At 35.6% G+C, this 15945-nt stretch overlaps 1 protein-coding gene across 1 annotated transcript in view; it reads right to left on the bottom strand.

Annotated features, from left to right (window-relative positions):
* Window positions 1–15945, bottom strand: part of cdh23 (cadherin-related 23) — a 271367-nt gene that overhangs the window by 232610 nt on the left and 22812 nt on the right. Inside the window, 2 exon segments of the mRNA XM_051916257.1 lie at window positions 4715–4789; window positions 10959–11050. Coding sequence (XP_051772217.1) covers window positions 4715–4789; window positions 10959–11043 — 160 coding nt within the window. The 5' untranslated portion in view covers window positions 11044–11050.

The following is a 15945-nucleotide window of genomic DNA, read 5'->3' as shown; positions in this document are numbered from 1 at the left end:
CTGTAATTGTCAAATTAGTATAATTGTGTCAAACTGCAGTGTAAAAATAATATTTAATTGTATGTATACATATCTTAGCACGACAAATGTGTCAGCCATTTTATTCCACCACCATCATTTCCATCACAGAATGCTATTATATAATACAACTTATTACATTATAATTTATAATGCAAAATATGCACATTACAAAAAAAAAAGCTCAAAAGGTTTGGGGTAGGTAAGATTTCTTTAAAAAATTTGAGACTCTTACGGTCACCAAGGGTGCATTTATTTAATCAAAAATACAGCAAAAACAGCTAAATTGTGAAATATTACAATTTATAACTGATAACTGCTTTATATTTGAATATTTTTTTATAAAATGTAATTTATTTCTGTGATGCAAAGCTGAATTTTCAGCATCATTACTGCAGTCTTCAGTCACATGATCCTTCAGAAATTATTCTAATATGCTGATTTGCGGTTAAAAAAACATTTCTTATTATTATCAATGTTGAAAACAGTTGTGCTGCTTCATATTTTTGTAGAAACCGTGATATATATTTTTTCAAGATTTTTGATAAATAGAAAGTTCAAAAGAACAGCATTTGTTCAAAATACAAATCTTTTGTAACATTATAAATGTATTTAATGTCTCTCTTAATAAATTGCAGTGTTGCTGAATAAAGCATTAATTTATTTTCTTTCCTTTTTTTTTTTTTTTTTAAATCGTACTGATGTCAAACATTTTGACGGTAGCATATGTTTATACACTTTTGGACATTGTTAGTAGACAAATTACATAAACTAGTGAGTGTGAAAAGCATGTTTTAAGAGAATGTATTTTCATCAATTCCACACTGCCTAAAGTGCCCATAGTTTAAGAAACAATGAGTTATAATGTATTAGAGGCACAATTGTGAGCTCTTATGAAACACACATCTGAACATGCACACACATTGCTTGTTTGCAGATGGTTCAGGTAAAATGGGCTGGATGGCAGAATTCTGAGATTTTATGGATAAGTGTGGTGTAAGTGTATTTGCGGTTCAGAGAGCCTCCTATCAGCGGAGAGGCCCGATAGATCTATTTTAAAACCAACTCACGACAACACGCGGCAAGGTGATGAAAACCCTGACACTCTCAAATTGCCCTGTCAATCATCGGGGTCCCTAAAAATGCTGAAATACATACAGGCACAGACAGAAACTTAAAGACAGAGACTGTTAGAGTAAAACACTGCTTGAGACCAAACACACTAGTGGTGCAACGGATCACAAAACTCACGGTTCGGATCATATTACGGTTTTTGAGTCACGGTCAGGATCATGTTGTTTCGGATCAGCACAAAAACAAAGCAAAAAATTGGAGGGTAATGTAAATTTGCTTTTTATTTACTATTTAAAACCCACTTTAAGTACTTCTATACTACAGCAAAAACTACCAGCCAAACTAATACAGTTCAAACAGTATTAAAGGCAAGTGAACAGTCAGCAAAAAAATAAGAACAAATACACAAATTACAAGCATATAGATAAACACAATATAACAAATTTACAAATAACGTAAGTTCTAACAGTAGCATTCAGGTACAGAAATGTTATCATTAAATGTAAAATAATAATATAGTGTTCACTGTATAAATTCAATATTAATTAATCCTTGTTAAAGCTGTGTTTTGTTGCTTGATTAACATTATTGACCCAAACAGCAGCAGATTTTTTAGGCTGCTGTCACTTTAATACCTAATGTGCAGATCCAGTATAATGATACACATCCGATTTCTTTCTCAACAGTTTAAGTTCACTTAAGACATCAAACTCCACTGAAATCAGTTCTAGAAAGTATAAAATAACATAAAATGCTACTTTGCAAACTGTGTTTACAACATTAAATGCTGTCTTTCTTGTATAATCTACATAAAGTATAAAGTTCAAGTTGCAACAAGAAAAGACATACAAAATCAATGTATTTGTTTTCACATGATCTTTTTGTTTTATAGAGACAAGTCATTTCTCTAAGCTTAAAACAGCGCAAGTGCTTTACTCTAGCAAATATACTTAAATTATACATAAGTGTTTATCATTCAGTCCATAACAAAGGAGTGTTTAAAAACTGAAGCAAATAAGGAACAGTGAGGCAAACCGCAGACTGAGGGTCAGATAAGACCACAAAAGCAGCTTATGATAACAAGAGGTCACAAGGTTAAATAAACATGCATGCTCTTTGACCTATAGACTGGGAGAGGTGAAAGAGGCATTAAAGACAGGAAAACTATGAATAAGGGATGAAGAGGAATAGTAAGAGGCGAGATGGGAAGTAAAGACAGTGAGGAGGGATTAACACCCTTTATAAAATGAAAATGTTTGCTAAAAAAGTGTATGTATATGTTTATGTATAAATATGTATTGCTGTAGTGCCGGTGCTTTACTGGAACTTTTTAAAGAGGGTTTTACCTTGCAAACTGTTTAACATTACTACCAAAAAAAATAAATAAGTAAAAAAGTAAGAAAAAGATTCGAGATAAACTAGTCGACTAGTTGGTTGTTGGATGACTAAGCAACTAATCACAGTCAAAGGTGTTAATGTATATCATGATTTTATCATTTTCATCCTAGCAGAATTTGAGATAAGGAACCTTTCAAATATTTAATTCACTGGAAAAGCCATTACCACATGATCATTTCATGCATAAACCATTTTTTGTTGAATTTCTAGCTAAAATAACTTTTTCATACCATATACTTCAACACTGAAATCAAAAAGCACACTTCTAGTTAAGAATATCTCTTCTAACTATAGGTCTTTTGCTTAGCTTGCACACAAAAGCAACTGAACTAGAGATCGACCGATATGGGTTTTTCTATAACCGATGCCGATGCCGATGTTTAGAGGTCAGGGTCAGCCGATGGCCGATATGTGCTGCTGATTTTTAGGGCCGATATCTTGAAGTTTTCCCCTTCATTTGCATGCTAAAATGTCACACTAATAATAAGTGGATGTACAACATTTCTAAACTTAACATCATTTATTGAACACTGACTTGATTTACATAAAAGTTTTATCAAGTTTTTATCATTTATCAAGCTGAATTTTTCAAGTTTGTTGGAACATAAATGTAAACCTAAATATACATTTAAATAAAATAAATACAACTTTATAAATAAAAATCAATTAAAAACTTTGTCATGTTGCACAGCCTTGTATGCAAGGACAGTGCTAAACTCTTAGTGATTTCTGACATTCTTGACGGTTAACGTTAGACAGGTTTAATGAGGATAATAACTGTGCGATATATATAGTCATTGGTCGGAACACATCACTTTATTAGGCTGGTGTCCATTTTTATTCGCATTACACAGTTGATGGAAACACACGCAGATGCGCATATTCTTGAGCTGAATTTTCATTAAATGCAAAGTTGGATGGAAACCCAGCTATTGTCTGCATCAACCAAGAAGGGGAGCCAATGGATATCACTCAAGAAGCAACGTGCAAACTTTGCGGAAAAGTTATGCCGGTAAAAGCTTAACCTCGGTCAGTATTCAAAGTGAAAGTAAAAGTGACGGAGCTGCCTGACGCTGCATTAACGGAGCATTTTCTCTCAGAGACGAATTTCAACATAATATGCTGATAACGGTATATAACTGTCTTAATTTATTCCATTATTTCTCTTGTGGCCCGTACATATAGTGAAACAAATGAGAAGAATAGTATTTCGTGTTAAACATGTGTTGTTGTTTTTTTGTTTTTTAAAGTTGGTGCTTGAAGTAGCCTAAAGCTGCTCTTAATTTTCATTTATGACTGCAGTGTCAGGAAATATTATAGACTGTTAATAATTTTAATTATAGGTCTAATTCATCGTATAATAGACCTAAAAAATGTTTAAAACATTTTCAAAGAGGAGCTGATAGCCTAATCTTTTATTATCCTCACAGCACGTCAGTTATGCGGTGATGCGCTGTGAAATTACTGCGGGGCAAATTTATTATAATATTAATTTAATAATAAAAGTAGCTTACCTAATAGTAATAATAACAGACTAGAAGAATGTAACAGGCTTACATTAATTGGAAATGCCAAATCCTCTTAATATTGCCAATATTTGTCGGAGTAATGTAGCCCTCAATCACGCTGCAGTGTTTGTGAGAGCTGCCGCCTTCTCCACCCCAAGCACAGAGTGAAATTCTCCGACTCCGATACAGGAAAAATAAAACAGAACTTATAACATTGGGGCTAATATGTTAGCAAGCAAGCTGCTGGTAGTTTTGGACTACAGTCCTTAAAGTTAACTACAAGTAAGCGAACCTTCAACCAGCTGTAGCATTATGCTAGTTCCCGACGGTTCTATGCTATCCGTTGTTTCTTATAATTCAATTATAATTTAATTTATCCAATAATTCAATTCACATGCATCAGCAGCATATTCCACCGCACCAATAACACAGGGCTGCCCGCGGACGTGCCTGGCTTTAAAATTGGCGCTACTAAACACAGATATCGGCCGATGCCGATATATTAAAAAAAGACAAATATCGGCCCGATATATCGGCCGACTGATATATCGGTCGACCTCTAAACTGAACAAACTGAAAATCAAACCAAACATGGTCCATTCAGCATTTATGGACTGAAATCAAGAAAAATGAAAACTAAGTTCAGACAGTGTGTGTAGAAAGATCCATCAGTGTGTGTACAGACAGAGCAGTATATGCATGTATTTGACACTCACCCACTGGTGTGTTCTCATAGATGAGCAGGTACGACTGGAAGAAGTAATTCTGGAAACGAGGCGGCTGATTAGAGGCTGGAAGACAGAGAGACAGAGACATGGGTCTAAATAAGAGAAAACACATACAGCAGTTACATTAGATGGCAAACAGAAAATGACATTGATGGAGCCAAATGAATGCTCTCAGTGTGGAGCCTTCCCCAATCAATATGAGGGCCAAGTACGTGTGCAAGTTTGTAAGCAGCCATGTGTATATGTGATCTGACAGTGAAAATCAGCCTAGAGCACACTTTAAAAAATAAAGGTTTCAAAAGAGGGTTTTCAAAGCAATCTCATGGAAGAATTGTTTTGGGTTCCCCAACGAACCTTTCAGTGAACAGTTTTTAAACTTTCTTTTTCTTAGTGTGAAGAACATTTTAATAATCTACAGAACATTTTTCTACAATAAAGAATCTTTTGTATGTTAAAGGTTCTTCCTGGAACTGTAGATGCGAATAAAGTACCTTTTCTTGTGAAAAATCCAATCAGAACCATTAGTGAGTGAGTTGGTTAGTTCTGTATGTAACCAACCTGAAATTATTTTTGCTTTGTTTTTGCGCACAAAAAGTATTCTTCTCGCTTAATAACATTAAGGTTGAACCACTGTAGTCACATGGACTATTTTAATGATGTCTTTAATACCTTTTTGGAACCTTGAATGACGGTAATTACGATGCTTTCTATGGGTGATTAAAAAAAAAATGGATTTCATCAAAAATATTGTGTCCCGAAGATGAAGTTCTTACGGGTTTGGAATGACACAAGGGTGAGTAATTAATGACATAAATATCATTTTTGGGTGAACTAACCCTTTACCATACAAATCTGTTTTACAGCATAACATATCTTACTTGGGTTCCCAAACATTAGCACTCAATATTTCACTACTACTACTACACACTTTTCTCTGACATGTGTAAACACCCCATCTGCGTTCGTTGTGTGCGAGACATGTTTCCCCAGTGTATACACGTGTGTGTGTGTTCTCTTTCCAAGGGTAGCAGGAGACAAGCTGATTTGTCAGGAAGATCAGGAGAGCTTTGATCGTATGCATGCGTAGTGGGCCGCATAGACAACACACACTCTAGAAAGGGCTTGTGCGTGTGTGTTTGAAGTGCTGGTGTCTGATAGGGTGAATCACTCTTTGACTCCGCTTTGAACGTGGCAAGAACAAACCCAGAGAGAGAGAGAGAGAGAGAGAGAGAGAGAGAGAGAGAGAGAGAGAGAGAGGGAGAGATGCCGAGCAAGAAATGAGAGCCATCGACTGTGTATCTGCCAATACACACTAACTAGAATCAATCTAGAGTAACACGTCAGCTGGTGTTAATTACTGGACCATTACAGAATGGCAGCAGAGATTAAAACGAGTTTTAGGTGTGTGACAAAGTGGATCAGAGATTTAATGAGAGTTCCTGCCAAAAGCAAAAAAAACTGCTGCATCTGTCCTGGTTTCAGCTCCAGATCTTTACACTGTAATGATAAAATTAATTGTCATATCATTATTGTTGCTTAATTAAATTTTCTTTGAGCCCCATGCACTGAAATTAAACTGTAATGAATACTGAAATTAATATGATTTAATTGAATTTTCACACTTAAGACTGTTAGGCATGTTTCACAATGTCTGAAACATGTAAGCGATGTGTATTTATTTCAGCACCTATGGCTGTGTGCAAAACTTGAAGAACAGGTAGAAATGCATTAAGGTACATCCGAATCAGCAATTCTTTTGGCCGCTGAGTCAAGATTTGTTGCACTTCACATAATGCTCAAAAAATGTGGTCAAAATGCAGGCATAGTTCACCCAAAATGAGACATGACCCTCAGTTTGTTCCAAACCTGTATAAATTGCTTTGTTCTGCTGAACACAAAGGAAGATATTTTGAAGAATGCAGGAAACCGAACAGTTCTGGGGCACCACTTACTTCCATGGTATTTTTTTTTTTCCTACTATGGAAGTCAATGGTGCCCCAAAGCGGCCTGGATACAAACTTTCTCCAAAATATCTTCCTTTGAGTTCAGCAGAACAAAGAAATTTATACAGGTTTGGAACAACTTGAGGGTGAGTAAATGATGACAGAATTTTCATTTTTAGGTGAACTATCCCTTTAAAGGTGACGTATGTAGTTTCTGCATCACTAGTGGCACCCAACGGAATTACAAAAATAAAGCAATTTTCAAAAAACCTTGCAAACACCCCTTTAACAGGTTGCACCTCCCCCAACTCAAACATCACAAATACAGATCTTACGGGTGCTTCTGATAGAATGTCTCAACAGGTAAAAGTAGGCTGTTTTCAATAAAAGGTCTAACATATTAGAAATACTTTTAGCTGTGTTGCTGTGTCTCACGAGTAAGCAATAGGCTTTAGGTCGAACCTCACAATACAGCCATTTCTTTTTTTCAAGTTGCGTGCGATGGTCGTTTAAAGCAAGTCATTTAAAAAAAGTTGTGCGAACAAATGATACTCCGGTGGCTGTTACTGACTATTTAAATCTACTGACAACTTAAATCTTTTTTTAATGCTGTTTTAGCATAAGAAACAACATTTATGGGACAGTTCATGTCTGATTTTGTTGCTGATTTGAAATATGTAATTTAATTGTGAGTTCGCCAAGCAGTTTTTGAGATTTCAGGATTCCCCCATTCAAATAGATAGGACTTGGTCTTGGATGTCCAAAATAGCTGCCCGGAGGCGTTGCAAATATGGCCGGCGAGTGAACAGACTTTCCTTGAAAGGTACCACGCAGTAAAAGAAAGAGACCATAATAGTAGTCAATGAACAATTAAGAGAATGTATTTTAACATGAAAAATCTTTAAACCAATTTATCAACACATTCTTTACAATACAGGCTTTAAAGAAGCAGTTTAGCTTACACTTTGTAATAGTTCACAACGGCCTGCTCTAGCCAATTTTAGAATTTACAGCCATATCAAGGAAAAACCCTCTACAAATACCCATGGCTGTACTTATGCTGCTGCAGACACAGGATGTGTGAAACTGGCTTGATAGCTGATGTTTTACCATTGTGACATTGACTGAGAGTCTTTTGAGTGAACAGGTCAGACAGAAACTCACTTCATATCAGATCTCTTCACAGACATCATCATTTTTTATGAAGACAGCTCACCACTCTTCCACCTCTTACACTTTTTACCTTAAAGTGAGAGTTCACCAAAAAATAAATAAAAAAAAATTAAAAAATTAAAATCCTTTACTCACCTTCACTTTACTCTTTTTTCCGAGGAACACAAAAGGAGTTATTTAGCAGAACATAAAGACTGTTCGTGGTCCAAAAGGACAAAAAAGTACTTCATACGATTCTTGCTCTACACTCTAAAGGAAAATGGTTCTAAACAGTACCAAATTAGGGTTCTTCGGCTTATAATAATAGCAGAACTTTTTTTGGTGCTAAATAGAACCCTTTTTATAAGGTTCTATAAAGAACCATGCTTTGAAAATGATAAAGGACCTAAATAGTGTGATAAAGATGATTGGTAGGAAACCAGCTACATTTTGAAAGTTAAAATTTGTAGACATTTTAAGAAAGAAATCATTTACCTGTTGAGAGTATGTTGACAGTCTATGTAACTGAATGGCTAAGCTCCAAAAAAAACAGTAATGATGTGGCTTTGACAGTTACAGATTTGAAAAAACAAAAAGGTGGGAAAAAAGAAACCTAAACTCTAACATAAAGAACCATTTCAGCATGAAAAGGGTTCTTCAGGGTCATGCGGTTCTAAATAGAACTGTTACTATGTGTAAAGAACCTTCAAAGAACCATCTTTTTTTAGAGTGTATATTCAAAGCCTTCTGACTTTGGGCAAACTGGGCAAAAAGAAAGATTTTCAGTGAATAACCACTTGAATTTCTGTCTGTTTCTCACAAAAAGCTATTGAATGGCTTCAAAAGACTTAAAGTACAGTGTGCAAGTCCTATGGACTAGTTTTACAGTACTTTTATGGTCCTTTTTGTGCACTTGATAGTCTGGGTCGTGACTAAAAAACACCTTATCTTTTATGCTGCAGTCAGTACAACTTGTGTAAATACTTGCGATACTGACGTTTTTTAATTTTTTAAATTACAAATTATGACATTCAATTATACTGTAATGTTAAATTGCTATAATTACTTCATGCCCAAAATTTGAGGAAGAAAAAAAAATTAAACAGAGACATCAGTAGCAGTATTGTTATCAGTGATACTTGCCTTCATTCATAGTACTTAGCAAAAATATGCCATTAAAAAAATATTTAAATTATACCATCTTCATATTGTTTCTATATTAATTTAGAGTTTTGATGTTAAATGATGTATTGCAATATAAAAATATATTAAAAATGTTAATGTCAGGTGCAATTAATTACAGAAAATGTGTACTTAATTAGTTTATATTTTTAACTGATTGACAGCACTAATTAAAAGTCTTCTGAAGCTGTACAGCAGTTAAAATGTAGGTTGTTATTCACTGGAAATCATGCATTAACAAAACGTAAAATAGTTTTGAAGTGCCATGAGAGTCTGTTTGAAGAGGTGAATAATGCAAATGATGATAAATTTCAGTCTGTTCGTCACACAGAGCTATCATATGGCTTCAGAAGACTTGGAATATGGCACGCAAGCTATATGAATTTCTTTTTATGATACATTTTATGATGTTTTTTGTCCTTGTGGGAGCTTGACAGTCACGGTCATTGTGAAAAAGTTTGGATAATGACAGAATTTTCTTTTTTGTGAACTATTCCTTTAAACTCTCTCTCTCTCTTTTGGGCGAGGAGTGTTTAACATTCAGTCCTGGAGTTGTTCAGGGGTTCAGGGCTCAAACTCCCTCCCTAATTTACCTCCATTTCATTTAACCCTCAAAACCCTGAACCAATCACAGAGAGCTAATAACCATGAGAGAACAGCTCCCACAGGACCTATGAGAGACAGAGAGGAGCGAGGCAGATTCATGAAGAAAGATGGAGTGTGTAAATGATTGAGAGAGGTTCAGCAAAAAGAAAGGACACAGACAGGAAAAGGAAGAAGAGGGCAGTGAATTATAAACTCCTCTGGACTGATGTTAAGTGGCAGCGACAGTGTCTTGTTAAACGTGCCGCCGCGTGTCCAACACACACACACACAAACAGTGAGGAATGATAGACAGGTGTGAGAGAACAGTGATGGAGTGAGATGTCTGAGAAAAGACAGGACACGAGGGCTGATAGAAGGACAACAGCAAAGTAATGAGAGCATGCTGAAAAATGAGAGAAACAGTTGAGAGTGACACAAAAGAGGGACCGTTGTCAGCACAATCGGAGTTTTAATCTTAAAGTCTGAGAGACACATTTGACCCGCGAGCAACAAGTTAGTGGAGGACTGAAGATGGGCGGGGTGTAATGCCACAGGGCTCATGAATATTAATTAGTCACTGCTGATGTTGTTATATCATTAATATTCATGAGCTATTCCATCACCTCAGGTTTATATAAACAGGTCTTATTCTTCTTAGACGTCTCACAGTGATCCAACGCTTCTTTGGATATTTTTTTTACGTTCACTTTTAATAAGGAATGTCAATTTAACACATTAATTAGGTATAATTACTTATGAAAAAAGTGATTAAAATTAACACATTGATGCTAAATTAACAATTTAGCAGGACATGGATGTGTTCCTGAGTTCAAAGACAGCTAGATGGAGTGCGGAACAGAATGAAAACAAGGATCCCAAGATACAGTTTTCTTTACGCGGTCCCATAAAAATGCAATGGTCATGTTCCAAGACACTGAAAGAAAAGCAAAAAATGTTCATCTGACATTATTTGCATAGACAAACACAGTAAAGAACTGCAGACAGAATGCTAGAACAAAAATTTGATGAAAAATACAGTAAAAACAGTAATACTGTGAAATAATATTACTGTTTACTTAATCTGTGTGCGTGTACTTGTACAGTTATCTTTGCGAGGACCAGTTTGAGTTCTAGACCATCAGAATGAGGACAAAGTGAGTAAAGTGGGGACATTTTGGCCAGTTCTCACTTTCTGACACCCCTTTAAAGGCCTGTTTGAGGGTTAAGACTTGGTTTTAGGGTTAAGGTTAGGGTTAAGCACTTAGTTGTGATGGTTAAGGTAAGGGGCTGGGGATTGCAATAATTCAATGAATGTCCTTCACAAAGATAGTCATACAAACGTGTGTGTGTGTGTGTGTGTGCGTCATTACCTTCAGAAAATGTGTGTAGCAGCAATAAGGAGAGGAGCAACTTGACCAAAGTCATCTTGCCTCCAGAATCTTCACACCACAACATCTCCAACCTGCAACACACAAACACACAGTAAGAACACAATCACCAATGCATTCAGAGTGGCATCATGAAAAACAGTCACAACTGTTTGGTGCTAATGGTGTTTTTAGAAATTACACACTGGACCCTTGTGTACTGGTATTGAACAGTCAAGCCTTTGTGATTAATAAAATTCTGACATTAGTAGAAACAAAGCACAGCTGGTAATCGACATCTGTGAGGTGAAATCCATCTCTCTAAATAAATAATCTATGCTTCATGTTGAGGGTTGCAATGTCTCCAGGTGAACCTCATTACAAGTTCATTGCTCCTGATGTAAACATGTGATATGCAAATACAATCATTGTCTGGTTCCTGATAAACTGTAACAAGCTGCATGAATCTCAGTGAGGAAAAATCTCAAAGGTTGTACATCGGTGGCTACAGAAATGAACTTTAAAGTGTGAATCAAACACTGTGTCCAAATAAAAATCCAAATGCTTTCGGAAAATTTAATGGTTGTTCAGTTTGCATCAGTTTTCAGGGGTTAGATATTTAATTTTGGGTCCGGTTATCAATATGTAAATATAAACTCCAAAATCTTATACATGCAGCTACAACAAATGCATGAGAAGAGTTTTCTTTTGCGTCAACAAAGGCTACATTCACACTGTCAGTTTTTGGGATTGACAACTGCATTTACTTACAGGTGTGAGCCTCGAAATTCAAAAAGCAACTGAAGTGTCTCGAATACTGTCTGTATGAATGAGCAATGGGAGTCTAGCCCGTATTCTCTTACTAGTAACCGTAGGGACAGCGACTGTAGTAGTATCAAAGATGGCAACAACCATAAAACTTATTACATTTGATTCGACAAGAGTCCAATCGAGTCGCGACTTCATCCATCAAATCTTCATTAACCGACAACAGCTTTTATATCTGGGTGGAGAGCGAAGCATTTGAGTTGCGAACACAAAACTGATGGGGGCAGCTCCAGTGGAGAACAATGACTGGATCTAAAACCTACATATGACACACAGCTCTTATCTCAGTTACTGTTACTGAAAGCGAAACCACACACAAAAACCCGCAACACAGAGTAGACATGCACAGGGCCGGACTGGGACAAAATTTCAGGCCGGGAAAACTTACACTCAATCCTATTTTTTGTAAGGCCACTAGTGTTATCACAATACTGGAATTTCCAACTTCGGTACAATGCCAATATTTGATACCATTTTTGATACCACGGAGAAAACTGCCATACTGTCATACAGATCATTAGAAAATCAGAAAATTATCCTATAATTATGATTATCTTATAACTTAGGTTATCTTGTTGTAATAGCTTTCACACCGCACAAGGAGGCTTTATTTAAATGATTGAACTGCATTTACAAAAACAAAAAAGTCAAGTAAACAGTCAGTAATAAAATAAGAACAAATAAACAAATTGCACACGATAGCACAAATAATAAATACATACAAAAGAATAAAGAGACAAATGAAATAAACATGGTTTAAATGGGTCTAACAGTAGGATTCAGGTAAGAACTAATACAGAAATGAAAGTAATCAAACGTAAAATAACACTGAATAGTTTTCTTTGTAAAAATGAAATACAGATTAATGCTTATAATTAAAGTTACAAAGGTTTTTCAGTCAAGAGCAGCGAGTGATTTGTCTTTTTTCCTTTGATTAACTTGACAGAAAGCAGCAGGTTTGGTAGGCTGCTGTCACTTTAAGAGCTTATTTATGTTTCAACACACTGTTACACAACATGTGTTTTCTCTCAAGTATTTACATTCCAAAACTGACTGTATTTACCTGAATACTCAGCAAGACAGGCAATTTTGACATAATTTTGTATGTATTTGACTATTTAATCGCAATAAGCCACAAAAAAGTGGCTTTGGTCAATTTGGTTTTCAAACAGCTTGCGAGAACCAAATTGACCAAAGCCACTTTTTCATGGCTTTGGTCAATTTGGTTCTCGCAAGCTGTTTGAAAACCAAGCAGAGCAGAGCGAGCGTTTTTAGTTCATTCCTATTGAAGTTAAGCTTCGTGCATGCTCCATAGGAATGAACTGAAAATGCTCGCTCTGCTCCGCACTAGCGGACACGACACGGAGGAGGCGGGTGTGTGTCAGTTCACCGTCAAAGAGAAGAGAGAGTGAGAATGCGCAGCTGATATCGATGCTGCAGAAAAGGAGTATTGGAACCATTTCAAATATCGATACTACTATTATCGATCTATTCAGATTTAGATACTATACTATCGATATATTTAACAAAACTGTATTTTATACAATTATATTTTTAAATTGCCTAACTGTCAAAATTAGTACAATAACTACAACAAGACAATATCTTTATAGAATAATCCTAAGAATGAACATGTTATTGCAAAAATTATGGGTATGAGTTTGATTATAGAATACAGTTGTTACTCCCGTAAATAACTGAACTGTGTGTGAACGTAACTGTATTAAGGACTCAAATACAGGACTGACAACCTTATTCTGCTGCTGTGTGAATGTGGCCACAGCCATTTTTTATTTATATATATATATATATATATATATATATATATATATATATATATATATATATATATATATATATATAAAACCGCACTATAGCTAGTGGGCAAAAAGTTAATTTCGTACCCTGGTGAACACCCTTAAGAGTAACTCTTTTGCTGGCAGCAGAGCGTGAGCAAAATAACTTAATTTGAGACAAAAGGCATCATTTGCCAGCTCGTAGTGTTTCACACCCTGTTAAACATGAAAGCTGCTGTTTCAAAATGATTTTATGCCTTTGATTCTTTTAGCTTTGATATACAAGCAGTATAGCAGTATGAGATGTTTAAGTATTTGTGCTGCATTTCGCAATCTGTCAACAATCTCAACATGATTTTTTGGCTAAACTGTGCAGCCCTACATTCAAATATACACATCAACACAAGCTGCATTTCTTCTGAAAAGACTTTCTCCCAAATATTTTGCAAGCTAAAAGCACTTTCAGTACGTAAAGTCATTGAATAGACAATACTGCTTGAAAAGAGGGGTATTATATTGACAGTATTAATGATTAATAGGCATATAATTTATGCATTAAAATGAAGAATAGTTTTACACTTGCTCAAGTGAAGAGGAGGGTTCACTCAACAAGGAATTCCCACAGAGTAAAGTACTCACACACACTTGAGCTAATCGTGTGCTGCTAATCATCTCACCAGCATCTCTCTCGCTCGCTCTCCCTCCCTCCGAGGAAAAATAAATAAATGAAATAAATAAGTGTCTGAGTGAGAAGAGTGAAAATGATATTTACAAGGGAGCTGATGTGATGAGCGACTTAATTACAGCAACTGTAAGGTCGAAATTAATGATGTATAATCACGTCGCGTACAACCTCAGTTTAATTAGGCTAATTACCGAGCTGGGATTGGCTGAGCTTGTTTGTTTTGCTGGTATTTACTGTTAATGCTGCGGCGTTAAAGGTGTCCGCAGGGATGGAGATAAGATACTATCTAATTCTCTCACCATTCTAGGAAACCAATCAAATGGAAGTTTAGCCCAGCATCTCAGGATTTAATTCCAAATTGAGAAAAAGCTCAAGCAAGAAGCCCATCTAGCACTGGATCTCCTGGTGGAGTGATTTGCACATTTTTGGTTATAGTTATAATCATTATTAATCACATACAGATGTCAATATTAATTTGTCCAGGTGATATGTGAAAAATTTTTTCACTTTTTCATAACAGCATGAAATTTGGTACACTTGGACAGTTTGGGGCCCTGAACATTTTCAGAAATGGAGCCATCACAAAAACGCCTCGTGGTCGCCATGGCAATCATTTTACTTTCTGCCATAACCAAATTATGTATTTTGTATCATATCTTCTTGATCTTCAATGATACCATATAAAACATCATAAACTATTCAGGTGAATAGTTAATGGTGAATTCAATGACATGAGATGGAACTTGCCTAGGCTGGACTATAATATGTGACCCTGGACCACAAAACCAGTCATAAGGGTTAATTTTTTTAAATTGAAAGCTGAATAAATAAGCTTTCCATTGATGTATGGTTTGTTAGGATAGCGAAATATTCGGCCGAGATACAACTATTTGAAAATCTGGAATCTGAGGGTGCAAAAAAAAAAACATCAAAATATTGAGAAAATCGCCTTTAAAGCTTTAAACGCATATCCACTCACAAAAATAAATTTGATATATTTACGGTAGGAAATTTACAAAATATCTTCATAGAACATGATCTTTACTTAATATCCTAATGATTTTTGGCATAAAAGAAAAATCGATCATTTTGACCCATACAATGTGCTGTTGGCTATTGCTACAAATATACCTGTGCGACTTATGACTGGTTTTGTGGTCCAGGGTCACATATTATAAAGTGTAGCCTAGGTTCTCAGAGACTGTAATTTCCTTCTCACATTCCTTGTTCCTTTTTTTCTGTAAGTTTAATAGGGAAGGTGTAGGACATTCAGCGTAAGCTTTTTGAAGAATACGGAATTGCGGTCTGGCGGAAGCAGTTGTGATGCGATCATTTGTGTCTATAAAGCATATACATTTTCTTTTTTTTTCTTTTTTTAAATGACTGATCGTTTCGCTAGATAAGACCCTTATTCCCTGTCTGGTATCGTTTAAAGCCCTTTGAAGCTGCACTGAAACTGTCATTTTGATCTTCAACTGTTTGGGGGCAACTGCAGTCCACTATAAAGGAGAAGAATCCTGGAATGTTTTCATTAAAAACCTTAATTTCTTTTCGATTGAAGAAAGAAGGACATGGACATCTTGGATGACATGGGGGTGAGTAAATTGTCAGGAAATTTTTATTTGAAAGTGGACTAATCTTTTAAGATTTTGTCTCAAGTTTAAAAAAAAAAAAAAAAAAA

The sequence above is a fragment of the Ctenopharyngodon idella genome, chromosome 13 (genome assembly GCF_019924925.1).
Source record: "Ctenopharyngodon idella isolate HZGC_01 chromosome 13, HZGC01, whole genome shotgun sequence".
NCBI lineage: Eukaryota > Metazoa > Chordata > Actinopteri > Cypriniformes > Xenocyprididae > Ctenopharyngodon > Ctenopharyngodon idella.
The sequence above is the reverse complement of the archived record's forward strand: the minus strand, read 5'-3'. Positions and strand labels throughout refer to the sequence as shown.